Source organism: Corythoichthys intestinalis, chromosome 10, assembly GCF_030265065.1.
Source record: "Corythoichthys intestinalis isolate RoL2023-P3 chromosome 10, ASM3026506v1, whole genome shotgun sequence".
NCBI classification, from domain to species: domain Eukaryota; kingdom Metazoa; phylum Chordata; class Actinopteri; order Syngnathiformes; family Syngnathidae; genus Corythoichthys; species Corythoichthys intestinalis.
In genome coordinates this window covers 26,053,528-26,067,642 of record NC_080404.1, presented here as the reverse complement: position 1 = coordinate 26,067,642, position 14,115 = coordinate 26,053,528, and the positions used below count along the sequence as shown (strand labels likewise).

General features: G+C 37.7%; 1 protein-coding gene across 1 annotated transcript in view; it reads left to right on the top strand.

Annotated features, from left to right (window-relative positions):
- lrmda (leucine rich melanocyte differentiation associated) overlaps positions 1 to 14,115 on the top strand; it is a 504,290-nt gene that overhangs the window by 338,158 nt on the left and 152,017 nt on the right. Inside the window, exons 3-4 of the mRNA XM_057848872.1 lie at positions 679 to 805; positions 5,085 to 5,224. Coding sequence (XP_057704855.1) covers positions 679 to 805; positions 5,085 to 5,224 — 267 coding nt within the window. The remainder of the gene's footprint in view (positions 1 to 678; positions 806 to 5,084; positions 5,225 to 14,115) is intronic.

The following is a 14,115-nucleotide window of genomic DNA, read 5'->3' as shown; positions in this document are numbered from 1 at the left end:
CTGTATTTGATTTAAATGCCAATAAAGTCACCTAGGACACGTCCACACAGTGTTGAAGGATTGGACAGCATACACTGCCATTGAGCTCCTTTTACAGCTTGAACTTTGCACGGTCCTAATATTACTCCTGACACCACCCTTCATCATTTTTATGATAAGGCTGTGAATGTGTTAGTGCATGAGGGTGGGGGTTGGCCCTGTCAGAGGGAAATGTGCACTGTCTCTTTAAGGTTTTCAAGCCTCTGAAGAGAAAAGTTTGCCTTCCATTCCATGTGCGATGGCGAGCGTGTTCCGCTTCCTGTGTGAAAATGATGGATGACAAGTTAAATTTGTGTCTGGGGAGTGAAGGTGAACTGTGACAGAGTGATTTGTCTTGGGAATGGAGGGTTGGGGTCAGGCGAAACTGGGCGCCTCAAGGCACAAGACATTGACAAATTCATCCTGCCCGCTGCATTTCTGAAGCCTTTTGTTTTGAATCCTGGCTACTCACAAGTGACCCCCATCCCTCATCCTGCCAGCCTCTGAAGGATGCCTCGCCATGCCAGGGGGAGCTCAGCGCCACTAATTCTTGTCATTCACCCCCCTCTGCACTGACAGGCCTGGACATAAACTCTTTCAGCATGTGAAATATTTATCTCCAACCATAACCCCTCTTTTCCTCTGGCCTTATCATTCCAGGTCCCTGGCAGGCCTCAAAACATTCACTGAGCTGGAAGAGCTGGTCGTCGACAACAATCTACTTGGGAATGACCTCCGGTTACCCAGGTTACCTAACCTGCACACCTTAACGCTCAATAAGAACAAAATATCCTTTCAAGTAAATCACTCTTCCTCAATAGCAATGACTAAAAATGCAGATGTCGTCATCATCACCACTTTGTTTTGTTGTCTTGAGGAAACACTTTTAATAGCTTTGCAGGGCACTTCAGTGTTTAGGCGCTCCACTGGGGAGCCGTTTCTGAGCCACAGGGACCTCTAGTGGAGTTAAATTTCAAGTCAATAACAACACAGTATTATCAAAGAGAATACTGTTGAATCAAGTAAAGAGATTTTGTTTGTTTTAAAAATCTGAAATTCTTTCAAATTCATTCAATTGCAGATGTATGATTTGTGCTTTTGTCTTTTTACACTGAAGCTGGATTTACACAGTTCTAATGAAGTGACATTGAATGAAATCTTTTTGGGGGGTATCTTTTAAGATGATGAGTGCACGAGTAGTTGACGTTTTACCATTAGAAAGAGAAATGTTTAATATCAACAAAATAGACCACTTTTTACTCAAATTTGAACCGACTGACAATGCTTCCCTCTGACATCAAAAATGAATCCCGTCTAACGTTTAACGACTAAAATGCCCCCCCCCCTTTTCTCAAATGCAAATAAAGAAAAAATAATAATTTTCTTCACTATATTTCCCAGTTTGTAAATGGTTTATTAAAAAAAAAAAATCAGATAACTCTAGTACTAGTATTGAGCATAAACACCAGGTTCCACATACCAAATTATTAACCAATACAGAAACACTGTGACTGATTTCAGCTTCTCTTCTAGGGAAAACTGTGATTTAAACTTTACAACGGGTGTTAGTCCAATACATTTATGAAGGGCCGTACTTTCAACTACATAACTCATTTCAGATATTATTGAGTTTACACGCATTCACATGTACACAACTCCAACATTCGACATGGTAATTCAAGATAATTATGCTCTGCTGTATGCAGGGAATGCACTGGCTGGGGGTCGACACATTAAATTTCAACCAAAATTGTACACCAGTAGCCAATTAAATGTTTAGACATTTTGAATACGTTGCATGAATCGCCATGCATGAAAACTCATTTCGGTTTTTGCTGTTTGCAATTGATCTTATGTGATCAAGAGAGGAGTTGTTTCAGGTGCATGTAATGATTTTTTTTTTTTAACTTTTAAGAATACAGTTGTGCCCTGAGATACTAATGCCTCGGTACATGACAAATTTATTTTAGAAATTTCTGTCACTTCATATTATGAAAAATATTAATGTACAGTACGTACTGTAAAATATATGTAATTCCCGCTTGCAGAAAATTTTAAAAGTGGCGCCATAAACATACAGGTACTGTGTTCACTAAGACATTGGTACACAGTCTAAGCTAGACAGCGAGCTGAACTCCGAAAGGATGATGCCAGAAGTCTGCTGCCTTTATTGAGCTGTTCCTGACAACAACGCTTTGCAGAGTGAAGACAAACATACTGTATTCACAGCAATGTAAATCCACAATTATAATTAGCTTCTAGTACAGAAATAACACCTATACAAAGGGTTAGCATGCATTAGCTAGCGCCCGCACATCATCTAAAACAAATGCATAACTCGTAGTAGCCAATTAGGAGTGAAAACATTCAACAATATACAGTGCTATGAAAAATTATCTGAACCTTTTGGAATGTCTCACATTTCTGCATAACATCTAAACTCTTAACTAAAACCCAAACATTTATAGGTTGTCATATTTCAATGAGGATAGCATACAAAAAATGACAGAAGGGGAAAAAATAAGTAAGTGAACCATCTGCCTTAGGAGACTTAAAGAGCAAATGAAACCAATTTTTACCATACAATTTAAGTCAGGTGTGTGCCAAATCACTGGTGAGTGGTTTAAAGCTACCCTGATTACGATAAAACACACACCTGGTAAGAATTGTCTTGATGAAAATCATTGTCTGATGTCATGGCTCGGTCAAAAGAGCTGTCTGAAGACTTGCGATAAAGGATTGTTGATTTGTATAAAGGTGGGAAAGGATACAAAACCATCTATAAAAATCTGGATGTTCATGAATTTTAGCAAAGTATTTTGTGGACTGATGAAACCAAAGTTGAAATGTTTGGCAGTTACATGCAACGTCATGTGTGGAGGAAAAATGGAACAGCTCACCAACATCAACACCTCATCCCCACCGTGAAGCATGGTGGAGAGAGCATCATGATTTGGGGCTGTTTTGCTGCCTCAAGGCCTGGACAACTTGCAATCATTAATGAAAGACTGTGTTCAAAAGTTTATCAGGATGTTCTGCAAGAAAATCTGAGGCCGTCTGCCAGACATTTGAAGCTAAAAAGAGAATGGATGCTGCAACAAGACAATGATCCAAAACACAAAAGTATATTAACTTCAGAATGGTTTCAGAAGAACAAAATACATGTTATGGAGTGGCCAAATCAAAGTCCACTCTTGAACAACATTGAGATGTTGTGGCATGACCTAAAGACAGTCATTCATGCTAGACATCCCAGGAATTTGACTGAACTACAGCAGTTTTATAGGGAAGAATAGGCCAGAATTAGCTCTGATTGATGTGCCAGACTGACCTGCAGCTACAGGAAGCATGTGGTTGAAGTTATTGCTGCCAAAGGGGGGGGGGGGGGGGGGCACAAAATATTAAATGTGACTCTTCACTTACTTATTTTTCCCTCTTCTGTCATTGTTTGCAATAATATAATCATTAAAATATGAAAACCTATAAATGTTTGGGTGGTTTTAGTTAAAGCAGACACTGTTTTTCATCTGTGTGATTTGGACAAAGATCCCATCAAATTTGATGGTGATTTTATGCAGAAATGTGAGAAATTCCACAAGGTTCAGATACTTTTTCATACCACTGTAAAACGTGGTACGAAAAGGCACTACCCCTATAGATGATTGGCAAGCATCAAAAGGTGCACGTAGGCTTGAAGCAGTATTTTTTCTCTTTCTCATTTACTCGGCTATGTGACTTTTGTGTGCGTAAATGAGTTCTTCGCACACATAAATGCATTCTTCTTTGCGTCCGTAAATGCGTTCTTTTTTTGTGTGCGGAAGTCGAAAGCATTGCCTCACACGAAAAGTAATGTTTTTGTATATTTTTGTATATTCTTTCTTTTAAAGAGGGGGCATTATGTCATGTTAGCTACTTCATTACAGGTGTTTATGGTCAGGTTAGATATATTGAATGATTCAAATTTATTTGGCTTTTATTTCAATCTGGTTTCACACTTATTACTCTATATAATTTAAGGTGGTGTTTTAGGAGTGTTACGAATTAATTCGGCGATTTATATGTAAAATGCGTTTCAATTATACAAAAAAATCATAATACAAAAGCCACTCCAGAACGAATTAATTTTGTATCTTGAGGTACTACTGCATTCTTTTTGGCAATATAATTGTGAGAATTGCTCTGACCGAACATACAATGGTGCAATAGTATAGTAGTCTTCAGTATGTTAAATCATCCATCGATTTCATATCATGCTTTCATTTTTGAAAAGCTACTAGGGTTCTGATCTAAATATGCATTAAGTGAGTGTTCATAGTAAAGGAGCCCCAAACCTAAGGCACTGACACAACACAAGGCTGTTAATAATCAAATCAAAATGTGTTAACTTCCCTTCTCGGTTTCCGATCCGTTTCGGCAACGTGTCCTGTTTTCACTCAGCTTCCTCAGACCCCACTGTAGGCTCACTCGTTCATACACATTAACACGCGTGTACGCATACTTCCAGAGTCAACATTAAAATGTGTGGCGCCTGGGACGGTGCGCCGACTCGGGCTGTGAAGTGGCGGGCACATGCTAATAGGCCAATTATGTACATCCTGTCGTGGCGCGCTGCCATTTCATAGCTCGAGTGCAGCATTAGCGCCGTTGTATTTTGACACTTTCGGGGCTCAATTTTCCAAGTGAATGTATTAGTGATGAATGTGCCTGCTTTAGGGGTTGTTTGTTTTTTTCCACGATTGGCAAAAAGTTTTCCACGGCAGAGCTCTGAGAAGCACAGACTGTTTGAACCACAGAACATCCATCATTTTGTCACTATTCTGCAGCCGGCCACCTAGGATATGAACGAGATGAAGAGAAAAGCAGCCAAATTGTGTCACTGCTATACGCCAAAGCCTGCACCTTCAATTGGCCCTGTGTCACACAAAGCTGGTGACTAGCGCCTTTGAGCACATCCGTATGTGTGACAGTGATGTGTTTGCGGGTCGACAGGACCTAGAGCAGCGCTGTGGGTAGTAAATGCTAATGTAATTAACAGCGCTAGGTCCTTGACATCCGCCCTTTGACACCTGACTGATATTGAAGCCCTGCTGGAGCACTTGGCTGAAGTCACCCCCTCGCTGGAATATCTCAGCTTGCTCGGTAATGAGGCCTGCCCCAACCAGCTGGTCAGCCTGGATAAAGACGAGGATGACTACCAGAGATACAGGTGAGTTGTCCGATGCCATCGAACCAATATCTTAAAGGGAATCTCGGTCACATAAATACTTGTAGGCTCTAATGAGCAACAATTTTTCTCTTTTACGAAAATATGGCGGAAAACACAGACAAGACTGAAAAAGCAGTTTCTGCTCTTGCACTCCTCTTTAAAAGAAACTGCTGTATTTTAAGCCAAAACAACTGTTGTGTTCGATAGAACAATATGTCTATATGCTTCCATAGCAGATTCATGGCTTATTAAGCCCCCGAACTATTTTTAATGTGTCCGTTTTACCCTGAAAACCCCCATTTACAGACGTTGAGCAACTGCTTTTGTTTCAACCTAGCCATAAAAAGAAGGTAAGAAATTATATTGATTATTCGAAATGCCTGTCATTTTTAGCTTAGAATCATTAATTGATATCTAATATTTAGTTTAAAAAAAGAAAACGACTTTTAAAAAATTACTTACTCGCATATTTTAAACTTTTAAACAAATAACGTCACAATGAAAAATTTGGCGTCTGGAAAAATGTCACGGATTTCTACCTCATAACTATTGCTTAATTGTTTTTTTTTTTGTTTGTTTTTTTCCCCCCGCATTTTCACCAATATGTTAGATGATAAATAATCGATCCAAACAAAGACAAAATGAAAAATAATGTTTAAAAGGATAACTGTATGAAAAAGAAAATCTCAACCACTCCTTGTTGTCTGCGAATTCTACATCGCGACCCTTCTTATATCACCATGTTTCACCCATAAAATTCCCCAAAAATCTGGCTGTGGCCATTCATAGCTGTGTCTTGACACTCAGTGATACATGCTACTTGGAGTTTTTGGATCGAAACAAGGTAAATACGCGATATCTCGTTAAAATTGTGGCGTCTTTAATCCTGCTCTCACGCGCTCTCGCCTCCCTTTAGGGATTTACTGTTTAAATTTTTTTTTTTCTTTCTTTTTTTTTTTTTAAATGCCCTTCTGTTCAAAATTTTTCTTCCCCCAGAAAATTGAGATTTTAAGCTTTCCAATAATGTATCACACATGCATATCAGACAATTTTGAAATTTGCCGTATTGTCTGATTTAAAAATCTATAATGTTTACCACATGTTTTGACCTACGGAGGGCGCCATGTTTTAAGCGCGCAATGGACGCTCGGGGTGTTGACGTAGATTCTCACTGTCGCTCGACGAATACTACTGAGTTACTGCAGTTCCTTCTACACGGCGAGACGTCCAACACATGTGCTTGTCAGTTAAAAGCGGCAAATACTTATTAATTGTGTTTTTTTAGTCTTTTATCACTTTTTTATAGCCTTAAAATACTTTTTGCATGTGTTTCCTTCTCATATTTTTAAGAATTGTGTTTTCTTGTGGTAGCTTTAAAGCAGATTGTTGATCTGTTGACTACATTAGTCACGTAGCATATTTAAACCACCCTTATTTGATATTACTACGTTTAAGTATTTTCTTAAGGCATCTTGAGTATGTTCTCTCTGTATGCATCTAAACAAAACAAGGTGAAAGCGCACGGTAGCACTTTAGGTATTCTGGAGGCCCGGCAGTGTAACCATGTGACGTCTACACCCTGCGACGTCAACAACAATGGTGACCTTATGGTTAAACTTATTTTAACAAATTGTATAAAAACGAAAACATCAAGAGGGGTTTCAATATTTTAACTCATAATAACATTTATCGTTAAAGAACTAGAAGTCTTTCTGTCCGTGGATCCCTTTAATATCCCTATCTTTCATAACAGCAAAAATGTGTCTTCATCTTAACCTAAAATGGGAAAATGCATTTTTTGCAGAAATTGGTATATAGTAAATACTGGCCTCTATTGTAAATACTGGCATCAATCAACTGAACTTCTTAATGTTGAAATTGTTGAACTTTAATGACAAATGTGGAAGAATGAGGTTCACTGGTAAAATACCACCTTTTAAACTTTTATCATGGAAAATGTAGGAATAAAAAAATAAGATTAATAACAGTTAAAATATAGGTTGAAATTTAAAAAATGATAAATTACATTTATAACAAATTTCTTAATTTATTTTAGTGGAATTCTTTTCTTGTACAAAATGTTGAACTGTGGGGGGAAATACTTTTACAAAAGTGTTAGGTAAGCTAAATATTATAGTTGTTGACGTTGTTTGAATTGGCTGAAAATGGTTTGGTAGAACCTAAAATGGGTGACATAATAATTGGGGGGAAAAACAGTGTACAGATTAATTTGTATAATAACATGCAATCTGATATAATGAGCAATCTATGTTTATGTTATATCCATTTTATGCAATTGAAACACGAAAGACATTTGTAATGAAGTAAATTATATTTTACTGTAATTTTGTGTTGTTTTCAGGGGGAAGAATTGGCTTGCAAATATGATAAATAATATTTACAAATATATTTTAGCATCCTCAGGCCAAATTCGCTTCCAAATAGGTGTGAGGGGACAGCACGGACTTTCACATGCTAAAACAATGTATTCTGACGTACAGTTTGTATGATTACAAATGGAATCGTCCCGTATTCAGAAAAAGTACGCGTCCCGTTTTGAGTTTTCAAGCGAAACACTTTGTCCCGTATCATCATGAAACTCGAAAAAAGTCTTATTTGTAGAACGAACAGATACTGTTATGTTCAAAATGATGATAATTTGTTGTCTTGTTCTTCTCTGTGTACTTTATTTTCACTTATTGCCTTATATTTTTTGTGTTTTGTCTATTTTATTATTTCCACATTATATTTGGAGTGATCATTTGGAAAAATGTTATTGCTAAGGGGACTTTGAACGCACCTAAGTTGATTTAAAAAAAAAAAAAAAAAAAAGGCGAAGAACAAACACACAAGAAAAAAAGGCTCAGGACCTTTAGGACAATTATACAATACAATTACAGTTATACAAATACAGTTAAATTATAAATTTAGCTGGACAGATGTTAATTTTTTTCTAGTATTTTTGGTATTAAAAATACATTGCTGATAAAAGTAAGAGAAAGTAAAAGCTTCTCACTCTAACACACCTCTCTTGCTCTGTCGTCAGTCACACACACACAGAAACAGAATGCAAAAACACAACCGCCACACTGTTCCAATATTATTATTATATCATTATTCCGATTTGTATTTATAATATATTTGTTTTGCCATGTGTAATTGCTATTTGTAATTGTACCTGCAGTATTTATTAAGGATTTAGTTTAGGTTTTTGGGCCGTGGAACGAATTAATTGAATTGTAATGTATTATTATGGGAAAATCCCGCCCGAAATACGACCATTTCGACTTACAAACCAGGTCCTGTAACAAATTAAATTCATATGTAGAGGTACCACTGTAATTGTTTCGAGGAAAATTATTTTAGTATTATAATACAAAAAAATCACTTTTCACATACGAATAAAATAATTAAAGGGTCACTGTTATCAGACCAGCCAGCTCTACCAAGGAGGTGTCCCTTATTTTTTGTTTTCAGGGAGTTGGCAACCGTACTTGATAAAGCATATGAGAAGCTGACACCAGTCTTGTTAATAACGGCATTAGAATATAACGGCGTTACTAACGGCGTTATTTTTTTTCAGTAGTGAGTAATGTAATTAATTACTTGGCAACGCCGTTACCGTTACTGAGGCGGGAAAGGCGTGCGTTACTATGCGTTAATAAGTTGGTTGAATAAAAAAAGTCTGAGACAGACGGACTCACGGAGACGAGAGAGCAGAGCAGGAGTGGGGAAGACGCCGTTGCAAACGCGATGCTAGGTGGCTCCAATAATACCTGACTGTAGCCGACAGCCTACAAACTACGCCCACATGATACGGTAGATATCACATATTATAGAACTAGATGCAAATGACAGACACGGCTGCATTGGCAACATGTTTTAAGGACTACATGCGTTAGTAAACAGCCGCCATCTTAAAGCAGTAGTCCTCTCAGGAAAGCTCTGTTGTAGAGATCCTTCCTAGCGAACCTAAGTAACTTTTTTTTTTAATCTAAAATGCTCCTAAATCAGCAAAATCTTGATTTAAATCTATCTTTAAATGATGAAACAGTTTTAAAACTTAACATGTTGAAAGTAGACAGAAGGGAACTAATGCAATAACGGGAAAAATTTACAACTTTAACGGTTGATTCACAACTTTAAATGACTTCCACACATAGCAAAGGTTACTATCTAGTTATCGCAATACCCTTGTGTCTAGTTAAGTAGAGGGTAAAGAATTGGGCTAGGGCCAGTTGTCTCAAAAACCCTTTAAACTTCACATTGTGTGACCTGTTTTTTTTTTTGTTTTTTTTTTTGGGAAAAAAAAAACATGAAAATTATCACTAGTTACTTTGCCAAGTAACTAATTACTCTTACATTCAGGTAACTGAGTTACTAACGCAATTACTTTTTTGGAGAAGTAATTTGTAACTGTAATTAATTACTTCTTTAAAGTAAAATTAACAACAGTGGCTGACACAGTAGCAAAGCAATCAGAACTATTGGAATATTCCATTCAGATTTGTGTGTAGTTCTTGTACAAAGTTTTTCACATTAAGTTATTTCAAGAGAAGATAGTCACAGGTATTATTATTCTGTATATTCAGACTGTATTAAGTCCAATTGATGTTAGCTTTCTACAGCAACACAAGTGTTACCAGGTAGACTAGGAATGCTAATTTATTATATGAAGGGCTGTGTCTATAAACATTGCAGTAAAGAATTTGAACTAACGTGTCCCGAATAACCCAAAATAACCTCAGAAAAACTTGTTCTTGAATGGTTCTTTGTAAAGCCACTACACTATTTTGCACCCATCTTGCTTTGGGTAGATAGCTTTTTGTAAGTCACGTATTTGATGATGCTATGTTCCCTCTAAACATTTCACAAGTAAACTGTAGATTCGACCACATCGCTCTAAAAGCTTTGTCACGCGGCCCCTCTCTACACTCCATTTTGCAAAATGGATTTCATGTGTGACTACTCCCCACCACAAATGAGTGTTTACTAGCCTGCCTTAGCGCAGCAGTCGATGCATTAAACATCAAGCCGGGCCCCGAGCCATGCAATATGACCACCATTTGTCAGGGTCCTTTACGTGAAATGTGATAAAAGGCGAAAAGCATACTCTCTTTTGTCTGTTTTAGCCCTAAGTGCTTGTTTCTGACTCTGTGTTCCCTATTAATCATTTAGAACACATGCCTTTCTTGAATAATATTTCACCTCCCTTTTTGTCTTCCTTTCACTTTCCTTACCCTGTTCACTTTTCCGTCCTGCATGCTTATCTTAGCTGGTGAGGAAAGCCGCTCGCGTCTGAGTGACAGCGTCTATGCTCGTGTAATGTAATATTCATAATGTGTCACATAGTCAAACATCAATTTGAGCGTGATGCAGATTCCATGTCTGACAAGGTTAGGCTGTGTGCAGGTCATGACAGCACTGGGCCTTGGGCAATAAATAGCCAGGCCTGTGCCTCAGGAGCTCTTGGACTCTCAAGTAGAGGATCCTGGTGTGTCCACCAATTTGTGCAATGACATAGAAATATATGGTTCTTCTCCACTGCAGCAAAAGCAGTGGTCAACTGGGTGGTCAAACCTTCTCCAATTCATAACTGATCTTGTACATTCCCAGTGGCCATTTGGGGTACTGCAGTAACTCAAACCACGACCTAATTTGTTAGCTGCGTGTCACCACTTACTATATGTTTCCCGGACGGGAAACGTGGCCAGGGGCTCTGTATAAGGGTGAAAAGTGATACTGATTCTAAGGGCCCATGACCTGATGGAGGCATAAAACGAAGGGTTTCTTTTTCTTGTTTTGTTTTTGCAAAAAGTAAACACCCAGAGAGCATATGTATTGCCAGCCAGCCCCCAACCCCCGTATTTTTTATTAAATGGTTTGGTCCGCTCTTCCTTCGATCAGACCAGGAGCAGCGGTGCGCATTTACACCAGTCAATGACTCGGAGTGCGCAGAACGTGGTACTGCAGAAATGTTTTCAAAACAAAAATCGGGTCTTCAAAAGAGGAAAGAAAAGAAAGCAAAACAGGAGATGGGTCGAAAAGGCCAACAGGATGTGACAAAGTACTTCAAAAAGGAAGGTTGGTGTCTTGTGTCAGTGTAGTGTTGAAAATTAACCTGTTATCTTAGCTCCGAAGCGTGGTCCCAGCTCACTCTGTAAGAAATACGGGATTTTCCCGGCCTCAATGAGTGACATTCACCTATTCAAAAACATGAATTCCAAATAATGACGGCATTTTTTGGTATCCTACAGATGTTGAAACTTAAGTTGGTGTGGAAATTTTCTTTTTTAAAATCGGCTTGAATCCAGTTTGTCAAGAATTTATTGAATTTAGTTTGTCATCAATTGAATTTAATTTGGGGGACCTCGATTCGGAGCTGTAGCCTATAGTGGAGATCGCGAGTTTCCAGATGAGGCTAAGCCTACTCCATAATGAAATACTGCAATTGTTTGCTAGCTAGTGTTTGCTCCACTTTTAGCCTACATTTAATCAGTACAGCAGGCAAACCCTTAGGAATCTCTTCATACTAAAAGAGTTGTATACTGTATACTGTAGTATAGTTTAGTTAAAACAAAGCATTTATTTTATTAAGTCATTAATTATTGTATTTGCTTTGAGAATATTTCTAATAAAAATATATTTAGATTGTAAATGATGGCCTCTATCATGGCCTTTATCAGTCTATTCATTATTGCTTTATACACTGTGGTTTACATAAACACATTTTCATCTTAAATGAATGCAGAAAATGCACAAATTAGAGTGTAAAGATTTACCAGAATGCAGGAAATTACATAATTGATACTCTAAATGTGTGTGTGTGTCCCAGTACTGGTGGTGGGGCCCAAAGTGATATCTTTTCATGGGGCCCAAAATCCCTGGCAGCGCCCCTGAACATGGCAGCTTGAACAGTGAAAAATGGGGAGTGATTGGATGCAGACCAAGACTATGGGGGACATCACCAAGGGTTTGTCCAGTTCTCTTTCACATTCGAAACGGAGGACTACTGAGATAGCAATATGGCTGAAAGTTGCATTTCAGGAAATTTTATTGAAGCTAGTTATTAGACACAATATATGGCTGAAAACAAAGGCAAGGCTGAAAAAGCAGTTTCTGCTCTTGCACCCCTCTTTGAAATAAACTGCTGTATTTTAAGCCAAAAGAACTGTTTGATAGAACAATATATCTTAATGTTGCCATAGCAGTTTCATGGTGCATTAAGTCCCCGAACTATTATTAATTTGTCCGTTTAACACTGAAGACCCCCGTTTACAGACACCGCACTACCGCTTCTGTTTCAACCCAGCCATAAAAAGAAGCTAAGTAATTATATTTTTTATTCGAAATGTATGTCATTTTTAGCTTAGAATCATTAATTGATGTCTAATATTTAGTTTAAAAAAAAAAAAAAAAAAAAACGACTTTAGAAAATGATTCACTTGCATATTTTAAACTTAAATAAATTAGGTCACAGTGAAAAAAAATATGTCTGTAAATAAGTAAGGGATATCTATCTCATAACCATTGCTTAATTGTATTTTTTTTTTTTTTTACTGTCGCATTTCCTTGATATTGTAGATGATAAATAATCAATACAAACAAAGAAAAATTGAAAGATAAAAAAAAATGTTTAAAAGGGTAAATATATGAAAAAGAAAATCTTGATCACTCCTTGATGTCTACAATTTCTACATTTCGACCCTTGTTATATTACCGTGTTTCACCTATAAAATCCTTAAAAAGTCCAGCTGTGGCCATTCACAGCTGTGTCTTGACACTCGGTGAGACATGCTACATGGAGTTTTTGGACCGAAACAAGGTAAGTATGCGATAATATCTCGTTAAAATCTTGGTGTCTTTAATTATGCTCTCTCATGCTCTCACCTACAGTTAGGGTTTCGCTGTTTAAATTTTTATTTTATTTTCTAAATGCACTCCTGTTCAAAATATTTCTTTCCCCAGAAAAGTGAGATTTTAAGCTTTCCAATGATGTATCACACAGGCTTATAGGACAATTTTGAAATTTGGCCAAATTGGGTGTCCCAGAGCAGAACTTCAAGTCTTCTGTTTTCCGCCAAATATATTTTTTATTTCAAGGTTATCAACCAAAAATGTATGTTTATCGTGTGAAATAAAGCTCAAGAGGACTTCAGCAGTTGAATTGATGAAGCATTCGGCTCTCTAGGCCTTCTCAAGGTCCGACAGGCTCAAATCAGAAGTGACACAGGCTGGCCAATCACTTTACAGTACAGAGAACCCTTCAAACTTCTGCATTGCCAACTTATGATTGAAATGTTGTCATGAACTCTTCCCTCATCGCCATCGTCTCTCTCTGTGCCCACACCCTACCTCCTCCCCCACTTTCCACTTAGTTGCTGCACACGTGTCCTTTTTTGGTCCTGACACTTCGCTTCCTTCTCTCTCTCTGCCAGCCTGTGAAAGGATGTGTTGTCATCTATGTATTCCCACCATTATCTTTTGACGTTTCTCTCCCAGCCCCCCGCCCCAACGAAAAACGGAGTGTGTCTGAAAGCTCGGAGAGATGCTGTGATGCTGCCAGAATGACAGTTCTGGCAGACGGGCAAGCGTCTCCTTTCATGCTATTTATGTGTCCGACTTCTTCTCATCACCTTTGAAGGTTATTACCTTCAAGGAAACATCATTAACGTTAATTTGGCATCAGTGTTATATCTGAGTAAACACTCTGTCATTGGTGGATGTGTGCATTTCAACAGAACTTCATTTCACTAAGTGTAACACTGTTTCAACTATCTCCTTGAAATGAAAGGAAATGTACTGAATTTAGTCAGATATATGTCACAAATGGTTTGGGAGACATAAAATGTTTACATTTTTCTATTTGAATTTAATTTTCAGGATAAATA